Below are 12,700 nucleotides of genomic sequence, written 5' to 3'. Positions count from 1 at the left end.
ACATCCATGTAGGTCCCTAACATACCATTTCCATTAAAAAAATAATTAAATTTATTTTTTTTTTAAATTATGAATATTAATATTCGTCATAAAAACATATTTATAGAATTTTCGCACGAACCAGCTTAGAATATGTTATAGCGCTAAGTAATAGCTACAAAATGAAACAATAATTTTTTCAAAAAAATGCGGGCTTGGGCTCAGAATACAGACAAGTATGAGTCAAATATCTGAAATCATATGAATATTAAATTATCTAAAAATATTCGCAAAAATATAACTCACGCATACATCTATGTAGGTCACTAACATATCATTCCCATTAAAAAAATAATTTATTTCAACTTTTTTTTATAACTGAATATTAATATTCGTCATAAAAACATATTTATAGAATTTTCGCACGAACCAGCTTGATATATGTTATACCGCTACGTAATAGCTACAAAATAAAACATTTTTTTCTTCAAAAAAATGCGGGCTTAGGTTCAGAACAAAGTTAGTATAGACCAAGTTAGGAAACGGATTGTAAAACAAAGAGTCTTGTTATCCATTCTCTCGCGTCTATGACGTCATAGTCGCCGCCATTACGGAGCCCACCGCATAGCATTTTATCATTGCTGGGTACTGTTTTTCGTCTAAATATTGCGTATTTTTAAGATCCTAGCACTTCTGCGCGTAAAAATAGCTTTTTACTAACGTTATATTTTATCACAACAATAAAACTCGCATAAATAATAAAGTTTTATTGAACAGTTGATCAAATAAAGAATAGAAAAAACAGATAATAAGAAGTATACCAACAAAAACAGAAAAGAACATATTTAAAATATAAAAGTACAACTGTACAAACATAAAATAATAATGTTAATGTATATTAGTATATCTTGCTGCAGTTTTGCTTGCAAATTGCTGGGATTTTACTTTTTGAGATACAAACTTTGCATGCACCCGGCAACGAAACTTTAGGTATCTTTGTAATATTTTCCTAATGTCAAAGTGACATTTAGGAAAAGTATACTCCGATAAATTCACTTCCTTTAGGAGACAATCAGCAGGTAACCTTTTACAATATAAATTTACAATATTTGATTGAAATAATATTTCAACTGTAGTAATAATATTTATAATATTTTTACTGGGGTGGCAAAGATGGCTTGTGAATTCTGCCACATCAAGATTTCCAGTGTTTGTATAAGACTTACAAAATGATAGAAGAGCAGCGGTATTGGAAACTTTAGGATTGAGGTTTTTAAAGGCTAAATCACAAATAGCACATGTATTGCCTTTTAGGGTTTTAAAAACAACCCATCCAGCAAGAAAATAGATACAGTTTACTTGTCGAATATCAGCTACAGAAAATGCAGTTTCTACCAGTAAATTCATATTAAAAACCTCCTTAACTGTACTATCTTTTTCTGGCTCAGATTGATGTGATTTAATAAATGATATTAAATGCATTGAATCATCTTCATCATAACTTGAAAGGGATGGGACTTGCATAAACTGTGCAAGGCAAATAAGCTTTAAGGCACTACGGAACTGACCAGGTCTTGGATTCGGATTTCCAAAACCACGTATTTGAGAAAACAAGTTCTCTAGAGCATCCTGTGTGAACCTGGATGTCAGCAAATAATCTAGATTTCCACATTTCACCAATTCCTCGTACACAGCAATAATACTTGATGTGGACAGTCGAATGCCATTTTGGACAGGCTTTCTAGAAGACTTAACCTTTCCAAATATAAGGTTGTTGACTGTTTCTTTAACCTACATTATAAAGGGAATTATTATTTTCTTATTTGGTACACATCAAGTTTTATGAATTTACTTTAACTTACTTCTAATAGAAATTGAATTTTTTCTGTGGAGTCTTTAAAAAGAGCCCTTTGACTGCTTTTTGAATTCATCAAGTCAAACCATTTGTTACAATATTCACAGAAGAATGCTGTAGACAAGGCTTCTTGTGGAAAAACCTGGTGGCCCACCAATGTTCTTATTGCTGAGCTTGTGGTATGACTTAATACCTGAAAATGATATGGTCAGTTTGGTGTCAATGTATTACATTAAACTGGTTAAAACCTGGGCTGCAGTTCCAACATTCATCTTTTCATACTTTGATGGAAAAACATGTTTCATTGAGAGTTTTGGGGCAAGCTTTAGTTCATGGTCCTTTTCATATTGTACCAATTTCAAGACCCAGTCAAAAGAAACCTGTCATAAAACACTATTACAAACAGAATATGACTTCGTATATATATATAAACTATATAATTTCACATACTTCATTTGTGGGCAAAGAATATTTCATCACAATATTTTCTGGAAGATATATCATGTGATTCAAAAAGGCTGTTCTCAAATTTTTTAGCAAGTGGGGACAGTCCGCAACAAATCTAAGTTTCTCATTTGGGAAGTGTGGGTGCGCAGATTCAACATTAAGCGCTAACCTGAAAGCCAAAACGCTTGTTTACATTTAATGCACAGTGACACAAACATACTTTTTTATATATATTTAGTATTACTTTGTAGATTGTATTCCTGCTTCCCTCCACATTGCCTGGTTGCTTGCCCCCATGTCGCTAACGACACTTTTCACATGGAAGGAACGCTTTCCAAGCTCAATAACTATACTCTTGCACGTGTTCCATAAATCTTCTCCTGATACAGAATCTCCAGTGTAATAATATGCTGAAATAAGACATTTGTTGTCATTACTTTTATGCCATGAAGGAATGTATAAAAGTGTTAAAAATAACTTACCAATTACTTGTTTCCACTTTAGTGTAATCCCTTTTACCATAAAGCAGAGTATATGTGTTGCAACTTCATTGTCATCAGATTTTTTAAATTCAGGACTTATAAAACCAGTAAACTGTTTTATGCTGTTGTCATAGTCAATTCCCTTTGTTACTTGAACTTCATCTAACATTAACGAGCAACTACGACTTTCTTGAGACTTATCCGACAATTTAACTTCCATCCAATCTAATATGAGGTTTTGCACTCCAGGAGCCATGGTCATGTTTTCAACCCTGCTACAAAGGGTCCGATATGTTGGTGCTGGATAACCAATGCTCCGCAGATATTCATAACTAAAAAGAGTCTGGATAAGTATAATGTACTGATAAATAAGTATAGTGATACTCTTAGTGCATTCGTACAATCACAAACAATTACCCATTTGATCCAGTAGCATATCTGATTTTCAAACACCGTTGAATGGTTTTGTCACTCCATCTTTTAAGACGATAACTGTGTGGACATTTCAGTGCTTCTCTCTGATCTTCGTGCAAAAATGATTCCATATTGATTTCATGTTCTTTTAACTGTTCTTTTAACCTTAATATCTACAAAGAAAAATTTTAAAAGTAGACGAATATCGTCTTTATACGTGTAAACGTCACACACGCGCTACGTCACACACGGCATTGTTCGCCCGTGAATGCCACGTGGTGTGATGCAACCACAAATTCACCAGTCGTTATTTTAATGCGTGTAGTGTACTGTTATTTCGTTCATTGTGTTTTCCTTAACTAATTCATTCCGCAGAGTTGCTCCAATCATTCATTAAGTTAAATATAAATAAACAAACTTTGAAATAGGTTGTACCTTATCGTCTATGATTGGAGCCTACTTATTATGCCGTCAGTAAAATGCCCATACCCAGACTGTGGGTACAAAACTGAAGACGTGACAGATGACCTGCTTGTCGTTCTCCTGAAAATCCACGCGGAAAGCCACTCTAGTGGCCAGGCACAGCCAATTAACGCCGCAAAGACGGAAAAAGTAAAGAGACCAAGTATCAAATCTGCCGGCACCACAGAGGAATGGAATTACTTCACCACCAGATGGGAGGAATATGTCACAGCAACGGGCGTCAGGGGTTCAGACAAAGTAATCCAGCTTTTGGAATGTTGCGACGAAGAACTCCGCAGGGACCTAACACGGAACGCTGGCGGATCTCTAAGCAATAAGAATGAAAAGGACGTTCTTGTGGCCATACACCAACTCGCAGTAAGAAAAGAAAATATCATGGTCGCAAGGTTAAAATTACATCATATGAAACAGGATAGAGACGAACCCATCCGCAGCTACAGTGCCCGACTACGTGGCCAGGCAAGCATCTGTAACTTCACAGTACGGTGCCAAAATTGCGAACATCATGTGAACTACACCGACAACATACTTCGTGACGTTCTATCCAGGGGTATATGCGACAACGATATACAAGCGGCCCTGTTAGGCGATCAGAACCAAGACAAATCGATCAACGAAGTACTTCAATTCATTGAAGCCAAGGAATCGGGCAAACGATCTGCATCTCAGCTGTTCGACACAGACACTGCAGCAGCAACGAGAAGCAGCTACCGCGCCAATCAAACCAAAAACACTCACATACGAAACGACGCACATCACACTCCAAACGATGACCGATTGTGCGGTTATTGTGGCAACAAAGGACATGGCAAATCGCCCACGAACCTAACAAGACAACAACAGTGTCCAGCCTTTTCGACATTCTGCAATTACTGCGACAAAAAGGGGCATTACGAGACAGTTTGTCGCAGCAAGGCCAGAGTCAGGAACAAACGAAACTCTGAAACGGCCATCGAAGCCGTGGACATTATAAGCTCCACCACTAATTGGCCGTCGTCCAGGGCGAAGAGAAACATATCACTAACCCACCACATATACAACAACCTAAACAAAACGTGGGAGAAACGCCATTCTGACCCCCAGCCAACCATCACGGTCACCGTTGAAGTCGCAATCAACGATTACAACTCACTAGGTCTTCATTCCACTATCGCGCACTGTAAATGCATTTTCCGAGCTATAGCGGACACAGGGTGTCAAAGCTGCCTCGGGGGGATGAACCTCGTCCGAAGTCTCGGGCTTACGAGAACCGACTTAGTCCCAGTCACCATGCGCATGCACACGGCCACTAACAAAGGCATCCACGTAATTGGCGCCCTGGTACTACGCATATACGGTCACGGGGGATCCAACATGTCTCTCGAAACACGCCAAATCGTGTATATAACCGACAGTACGGACAAGCTATACCTCAGCAAAGAAACGTGCACTGCTTTAGGAATAATACCCACAGGCTTCCCCAAAATAGGAGAAGCGATTCGGCCAATAGAAAGCGCCTCTGGTATTATGAACGACCTCGAAGATGAGCCATGCAGTTGCCCCAAACGTCAACTTCCCCCACCACGTCCCACCTCAATGCCTTTCGCACCGACTGAGGAGAATCGCAACAAACTAGAAAAATACTTACTCGATTTCTACAGAGCCAGCACCTTTAACACCTGCCCACACCAACCCCTCCCGCTCATGGAAGGCCCTCCGATACGGCTCATGATCGACCCAGATGCTACACCAACGGCACACCACAAACCCGTACCTGTCCCGCTACACTGGAGAGACAAGGTCAAAGCTGACCTAGATCGGGACGTTGCCCTTAACGTGATCGAACCAGTCCCGATAGGAGAACCCGTAACCTGGTGCCACAGAATGGTCATATGTGCCAAAAAGAATGGAACACCAAGAAGGACCATTGATTTCCAACCACTGAACAAACACGCGATAAGGGAAACACACCATACACAGTCCCCTTTCCAACAGGCACGTTCAGTACCTTCAGGGAAGAAGAAAACGGTCTGCGACGCCTGGAACGGCTACCACAGCGTACCAATCCACCCGGACGACCGTCACTTCACAACCTTTATTACCCCATGGGGCAGATACCGATACAAGACGGCACCCCAGGGCTACATAGCCTCAGGCGACGGCTATACAAGACGTTTCGACGAGATCGTCATGCACATATCGGATGTCACAAAATGCATTGACGACACACTCCTTTGGGCGGACAACATCGAAGGAAGCTTCCACCAAACAGTCGAATGGCTGGATATATGCGGAAGAAACGGTATCACGTTGAACCCAGACAAATTCCACTTTGCATCCGATGAAGTTGAGTTTGCAGGATTCAACATCACATCGGAACGAGTCAAACCCTGTCAACGCTACTTCAACGCCATCCGAGACTTCCCCGTCCCTAAAAACCTCACTGACGTTCGCTCATGGTTCGGGCTCATTAATCAAGTCTCGTACGCGTTCGCCTCTACAGACAGGATGCTCCCATTCCGCAACCTTCTAAAGCCTAAACAACCGTTCAACTGGACAGAGGAACTACAAAGCCTCTTCGACGAATCAAAACAAGTGATCATCGCCGAGATTAATGAGGGAGTGCAAATTTTCGACAAGAACAAGCCAACATGCCTTGCCACCGATTGGTCCAAGGACGGGATAGGATTTTGGCTACTCCAGAAGCACTGCCACTGCTCCTCAGAACAACCATTCTGCTGTAAGACCGGATGGAAAATCGTCCTAGTAGGTAGTAGATTTACCCATACAGCCGAATCTCGTTACGCACCCATCGAAGGAGAAGCCCTAGCCGTGGCAGAAGGTCTGGATCGCTCACGATACTTTGTCCTTGGCTGTAAAAACCTTACAATCGCCGTAGACCACAAACCACTGCTAAAAGTGCTCGGAGACCGATCGCTGGAGAACATTCCGAATGCGAGACTGCGCAACCTCAACGAAAAAACCCTACGCTATAGATTTCGACTATGTCACATAGCTGGCATTCGACATAAAGCAGCAGACGGCCTATCCAGACATCCAACTGGAAAACCAGTCAAAATGGTACTCCCAGACGACATCGCCACCCTCCACCACCAAATAGCCCAAAACGACACTGTTGATCCCGCGGAAATCTTCCTTCCGCGATCCTTCCTTGCGGGTATACGCTTGGCCGCACAACCGCATGCAACATCGATTGATACCGCCCTCGTGACTGCACACGCTGCTCTGACCAACGTAAAGGCTGTGACCTGGGAACGCGTAAAACGTGCAACGGCAAGCGATCCAGCACTTAATGAGTTTGTGACGATGATCGAACAAGGGACTGTCCCTGAACTCAAGCATGAACTCCCTGACGAGCTCCGCGAATTCCACAGGTACAAAGAAGACCTACACACGGCGGACGGCGTTCTGCTTTACCGTGACCGGACAGTCATTCCTCAATCACTCAGAAACGAGGTCCTCGATAGTCTCCACGCAGCACACCAGGGCATAACGTCAATGTTATCACGCGCAGAGTCGTCCGTATTCTGGCCGGGAATTACCTCCGCAATCGCCGACACTCGCGAAAAGTGCAGTCAATGTAACCGAATGGCGCCATCACAGCCAAGTGCACCACCAACCCCACCAACACTCCCCTCTTACCCCTTTCAATACATCTGCGCAGACTTTTTCATTATGCTGGCGCAAACTACTTGGTCGTGGTCGACAGGTACTCAAATTGGCCTATCGTCACACGTGCAAAGGATGGTGCCAGTGGCTTAGTCACCTGTCTCCGTGATATATTTACCACATATGGAATATGTGATGAACTGACATCAGATGGGGGACAGAATTTAGCGCATCCGCTACAACAAAATTCCTTAAAGACTGGGGTGTACACCATCGTACCTCATCCGTCGCCTTCCCACACAGTAACTGCAGGGCGGAAATAGGAGTGAAGACTGTCAAACGCATGATCGTCGATAACCACGGCCCCAACGGCAATATCGACACAGACGCGTTCAAACGCGCTATGCTGCAATACCGCAATACCCCAGACAGAGACACTGGCTTCTCCCCAGCCATGTGTATCTTCGGGCGACCAATCAGAGATTTTATCCCCATCTATCCCGGACGGTACCATCCCATCCAACGTGGCGTAACCTTATTACCAAAAGAGAAGCCGCCCTGCGAAACCGTCACATGAAAGCCCACGAGCGATGGTCCGAACATACCAAGCGCCTGACACCACTCGTTGTAGGCGATACAGTACGGATCCAGAATCAGGTCGGACGATTCCCTAAAAAATGGGACAAATCCGGCAAAATCGTCGAAGTACGACAGTTCGACCAGTATGTGGTACGAATGGACGGCTCCGGTCGGGCAACTGTCCGTAACCGAAAATTTCTCCGCAGGTATCAGCCATACACACCTCTCTCTATATGACGACATCGTCGCCATACGCTGATGAACTGATAGATCACCGACAGACCCCCACGACCGAAGCACCGACACCTCATACACGAACACCGCTGGCGTTATCGCGACTAAGACCGCACAACGATCCAGGACTGCGCGAGTCGCCCCAACCGTGTGAACACGTCACCCCAAACAACGACGACGTTACGACGGTCTGAACGAATTCGAAACATGACAACGACGATATAAGACATCATCAGTCTTTCGAGTCACCTATCCAAAAGACTTGGGGGGAGGTAGACGAATATCGTCTTTATACGTGTAAACGTCACACACGCGCTACGTCACACACGGCATTGTTCGCCCGTGAATGCCACGTGGTGTGATGCAACCACAAATTCACCAGTCGTTATTTTAATGCGTGTAGTGTACTGTTATTTCGTTCATTGTGTTTTCCTTAACTAATTCATTCCGCAGAGTTGCTCCAATCATTCATTAAGTTAAATATAAATAAACAAACTTTGAAATAGGTTGTACCTTATCGTCTAAAAATAGAATAGAATAGAATCTTCTATTCTCCAAAACAAGCTGCAAACAGTTGCTGCATTCTCCAATCTCAGCTATTTCAGCATCAGCCACAGTCCCTGGCACATCAGTCACCTCCGACACCCCCGCAATCCCTGACACTCCTGGCACTTCCGAAACATCTGACACATCTATCTCTTCAGTCAGTACACAACTGGACTCTTTTTTAAGAACTCGACGCGTCGATTTAAGTATTTTAGGTGGATTGGGAACATCAAAAAGAGTAGGAACAGCATTGGGCTTTAATTTTTTCCATTTATCAAGCCTACTTTTCTCAAACTGAGACTCTTCAAAGTGTTTCTATAAAAAATATTGCACAGCTATTAAATTGTAGGACTAGTTGTTGTGTTCCAAATATATATATTTACAGGCTACAACAACTATATATACATTTTAAATAGGTACCTCACACACACAGCCGGCTACTAGTTTTGGGTTCCCACTTTCCTCTTCTTGAGTTAATGAGCCACCTTTTCCGACGGTCTGGGTCGGTTGGAAATCTATAAAATCGAATACCCTTTCTGCTATGGCTTGAGCAGTTTGGAGCTGCACATCCAGTCATATTATATTCTGAATTAAGTTCCTAATGGCTCTGTAGATTCCTAGGCGTAAGCATATACTATTCTTTAAACTAAGCTGATTGCTGCTGGTATTATTCGCCAACGTAAACTAACCTGTTAAATCACACTGTACGCCGAAAATCAGTCAAAATACCTAATTTACTCCACATTAAAACTTATATTTAATATTATATAACAAGATTTATATAAGAAGTTATATTTTAAATGTTAAAACATAGTTTAATAAAGAAGTAGTTTCACGGGTAAGCGATATCACGTGGTTCGTCACGCATGACTGTGGTCCCACTCCGCGGCAATTTGACTGGCAGAGTATAATGTTACTTGTATTGTGTTGGTTAGTAGGGCGTCTCTAATGTTTGGTGTAGCAACACAAACTTGTCTTACAATATAAAAACTAAATAGTATCCATGTTCGCAATGACAACATCTAAGTACTGCAGTGAGTGTATGTGACTAGTACTTTGAATTGGTTTTTATAACGATTTTCTGTTGTTTTTGCTACCAGACTTCGTTGTACTTGTATACCCCAATACCCGAGGTCAATTAGCAATTATGTGTACCATTTCTGTAGAGTCTGATGAAATCATTCAAGAATTTATGAAAATACCTGAGTTTGAAATTGAGAAAGCATTGATACAGAAATGGGTTTGGAATCACAGAAAACTTGTTCAAGTCTACCTACTGAAAGACTGTTAAAAGAAATAATGAAAAACTTAGATCCTTCAAGAGAACTTACAAAACACGGAGAGGTGTTTGACTACCCATCCTGTCATGATTGTAATTGTTTTTTAATCCAGCACTTCCCAATAAATTCAGTGGTCCGCATTTGTTGTTAATGCTTAGCACAGAACGCTAAAAAAGTACAAGAAATATTGATAGCACTTCTGGACTTACTTATAAAGACATTAGTGAAGTGGAAAAAGATGGAATTAAGTATTTGGCTGGTTATACCATTATGAAAGCTTCAAAAAAGTTTGGATCCGAAATGATCCGAAGCGATTTAAAACGCAAAACAAAATAAAGCTTTCTAAACTGTTGACCACACATTTGTTTTTTAAATTTGGATCTCGAGGAAGCACCTCTGTCCTGATTTAAAAACAAAAATAGTAAAAAATCTAAAGAAAAGATAAACTTGGATAGAGCAGCAGGTCAGATCAGAGAATAATCACTGTGAGTCAAAAGGATGTTGCTTGTTATACCATTTTTTAATAATACAACATAGTTTTCTTGGTCTTTGTTCTTTTATTATATTTTAGTTACGCTTGACTTCTGTCTGTAGTGATCTGTATTTCTCATTTTGGTTTTTCTAGAATTGAAACATCTTGTTTTTTGAAGAACTGAAATAAATAAACAAGCAATGCTTAAGACAGAATGTGTTATGTTAAAGTACAATAGCTTGCCAGCATATAGTACTGTTGTTGAGAGGAGTAGTAACTAGTAAGTGCTATAAAGCTAAGACGTGGCAACATCAGTTAGCAAAATTCTTGCTAGAAGAAGTGATTTAAATAAAATGTATGTTTGAACTATGTGGCAACTCAATGCCACTAATAAAATTGACTTCGTCAAAACAGACAATAAGAAATGCCAGAAATGCCCTGTTATCATCGAAACCCGGAAGTACACGTTTTCTAAATATGACTGGAGAATTGGGTAAAAAAGTGTTGTTGACACACATCTCTCAATTATATGATTTGGAAAAAAGTCTACCAGATTAACAACTTGGACCCGCCTGACAACTGCTCACATTAATCTAGCTTTTGCAAAGGTGTACGCCGTATAGCGTATCATATGATACCAGTACATATGGTATAATTAATAGACCCATTGTAATCAAATTAGAAATTACATAACAGATGAAAGTTAAATTAAATATTCAAGCTTTGTATTTTCTTTACAAAATTGACTTACTTTTAGATGGTACAACATTGTGTCTTGCACAGGTGAACACCCATTGTATATGATAAACAATCCAAGATTGATTTGGTTAGAAAGAGAATTTTCTGCCAAAAAAATGGAAAGAGTATCAAAGTTAAATTTATTAGCATATTTTGAAATCTGTATTGTAATATACGCCTCAAAGCTAAAAAAACACTATATGTAGATTTACAACTCATATTGATTTAAAGTTAAACTTTGAAATTACATGAAACTCACCTCAAAAGGGCAAAGAATGCTTCCGTTCCATCGCCAACTAATGAGAGTATACTGTTCACTACACGTTCAGGAACTTTCACACAAGATATGCTTGAGGCAATGTTTTGAAATCTAGTATGGATTTTATAAATCTTATCTGCCAATTGCTTTAAGTTTCAAAAACAACTAGGTAAGTATTCCCAAAACCCAGATATCACAGAAGCTGCCTATAGAACCCAACATAATATTTAAAGACGAGCAATTACGAAAATGAAGGAGGGGAATAGTTCTCATGGCAAACAAATGTGTAGTCAACAGTATTACACAAACCAGTTAAGTTAAAACAAACCTGTATACTCATATTATTTATATTTCTTCACCAACACCAGTTTATTTTATAAAATAAATGAAACAGCAACAACATACACGGCTGGATTAATTTTACACTTGCTTGTTACACTAAATATAATCTATTTAAATATCCCAAGTTAACGTACAGCGCGGTAATGAGCGCACAGCTAATGCATAGAAACATAAACCTATCTATGGCTGACGAGTGGGATTGAAGTCAACCGTGACGAAATATAATAAAAGAACAAAGAGTCGGTGAACTATGTTGTATTATTAAACTATGGTTAAAACAACCGCTATACGTCTTTTCTAGCTTTGTATCGCTTACAAGAACTAAATGAACACCTGCCGACCATGCATTTGTATAGGCGATTCACGCTCTGTGGGCTCCGTAATGGCGGACACGAGCGCCGTTTCCTAACTTGGTCTATACTAACTTTGGTTCAGAATACAAAAAAGTATGGTCATATCTTTAATCACTTGTTCATATATTTTATTTGCACGAACGCAAAAATTATACACATTATCAAAAATAATATAATAAACAGTAAATAAGATTAGGTATTTGTAGTGTATATATAATATATTTCTAACAAACCGTTTTTTCAAAGTTTTTAATTAAATTTATTAATTATTTAAATTCCCTAAACAAGTGGTAAACTGTAAGCGTTAATATACCAAATAACTAAACCGGCCTAAGAAACTTGAATGGTTGGTGTAGTCTAAAATAAACACCTAAAACCTCCTAAAACTACTATGCGCCTATCTGTTACAATGGAGACCAAGCGAAATGGGAACGGAGTTGGCGGTCACGTGAATGGAAAAAAGAATGTGTTAACGGTTTTGGGCAGTTGCGCGTTCTACTCTTTTTTAGTTCTGTGCTAGAACGCGCATCTCCAATGTCGGCAAAGGAGAGAGCATGATACACTCTCTCTTTTTCGCGGGTCGTTCCCGTTTACTATTGTTGTAGTCAATGGAATCGAGGGCGTTTTA

The 12,700-nt window shown here is 40.2% G+C and overlaps 1 protein-coding gene and 1 long non-coding RNA gene across 3 annotated transcripts; one reads left to right on the top strand and one right to left on the bottom strand.

The window, feature by feature from the left end:
* Positions 1 to 3,642: 3,642 nt before the first annotated feature.
* LOC149741818 (uncharacterized) lies at positions 3,643 to 7,422 on the top strand. Its single transcript, XM_089888301.1, has one exon. It carries the CDS (start codon positions 3,643 to 3,645, stop codon positions 7,420 to 7,422), a length of 3,780 nt encoding a protein of 1,259 aa, XP_089744427.1.
* A 2,573-nt stretch (positions 7,423 to 9,995) lies between these two features.
* Positions 9,996 to 12,700, bottom strand: LOC149741817 (uncharacterized). Of its 2 annotated transcripts, XR_016384943.1 has the most exons (4): positions 11,706 to 12,700; positions 11,378 to 11,488; positions 11,132 to 11,223; positions 9,996 to 10,560 (listed from the first exon to the last, which is right to left on the bottom strand). It is a non-coding gene; the product is annotated as an uncharacterized LOC149741817 (long non-coding RNA). The 2 variants fall into 2 exon arrangements; XR_016384940.1 differs by lacking the exon at positions 11,706 to 12,700 and having other exon boundaries at positions 11,378 to 11,699.

The sequence above is a fragment of the Ciona robusta genome, chromosome 1, assembly GCF_009617815.1.
Source record: "Ciona robusta chromosome 1, ASM961781v2".
Lineage (NCBI taxonomy): Eukaryota > Metazoa > Chordata > Ascidiacea > Phlebobranchia > Cionidae > Ciona > Ciona robusta.
This window is presented reverse-complemented; position numbering and strand designations above follow the sequence as displayed.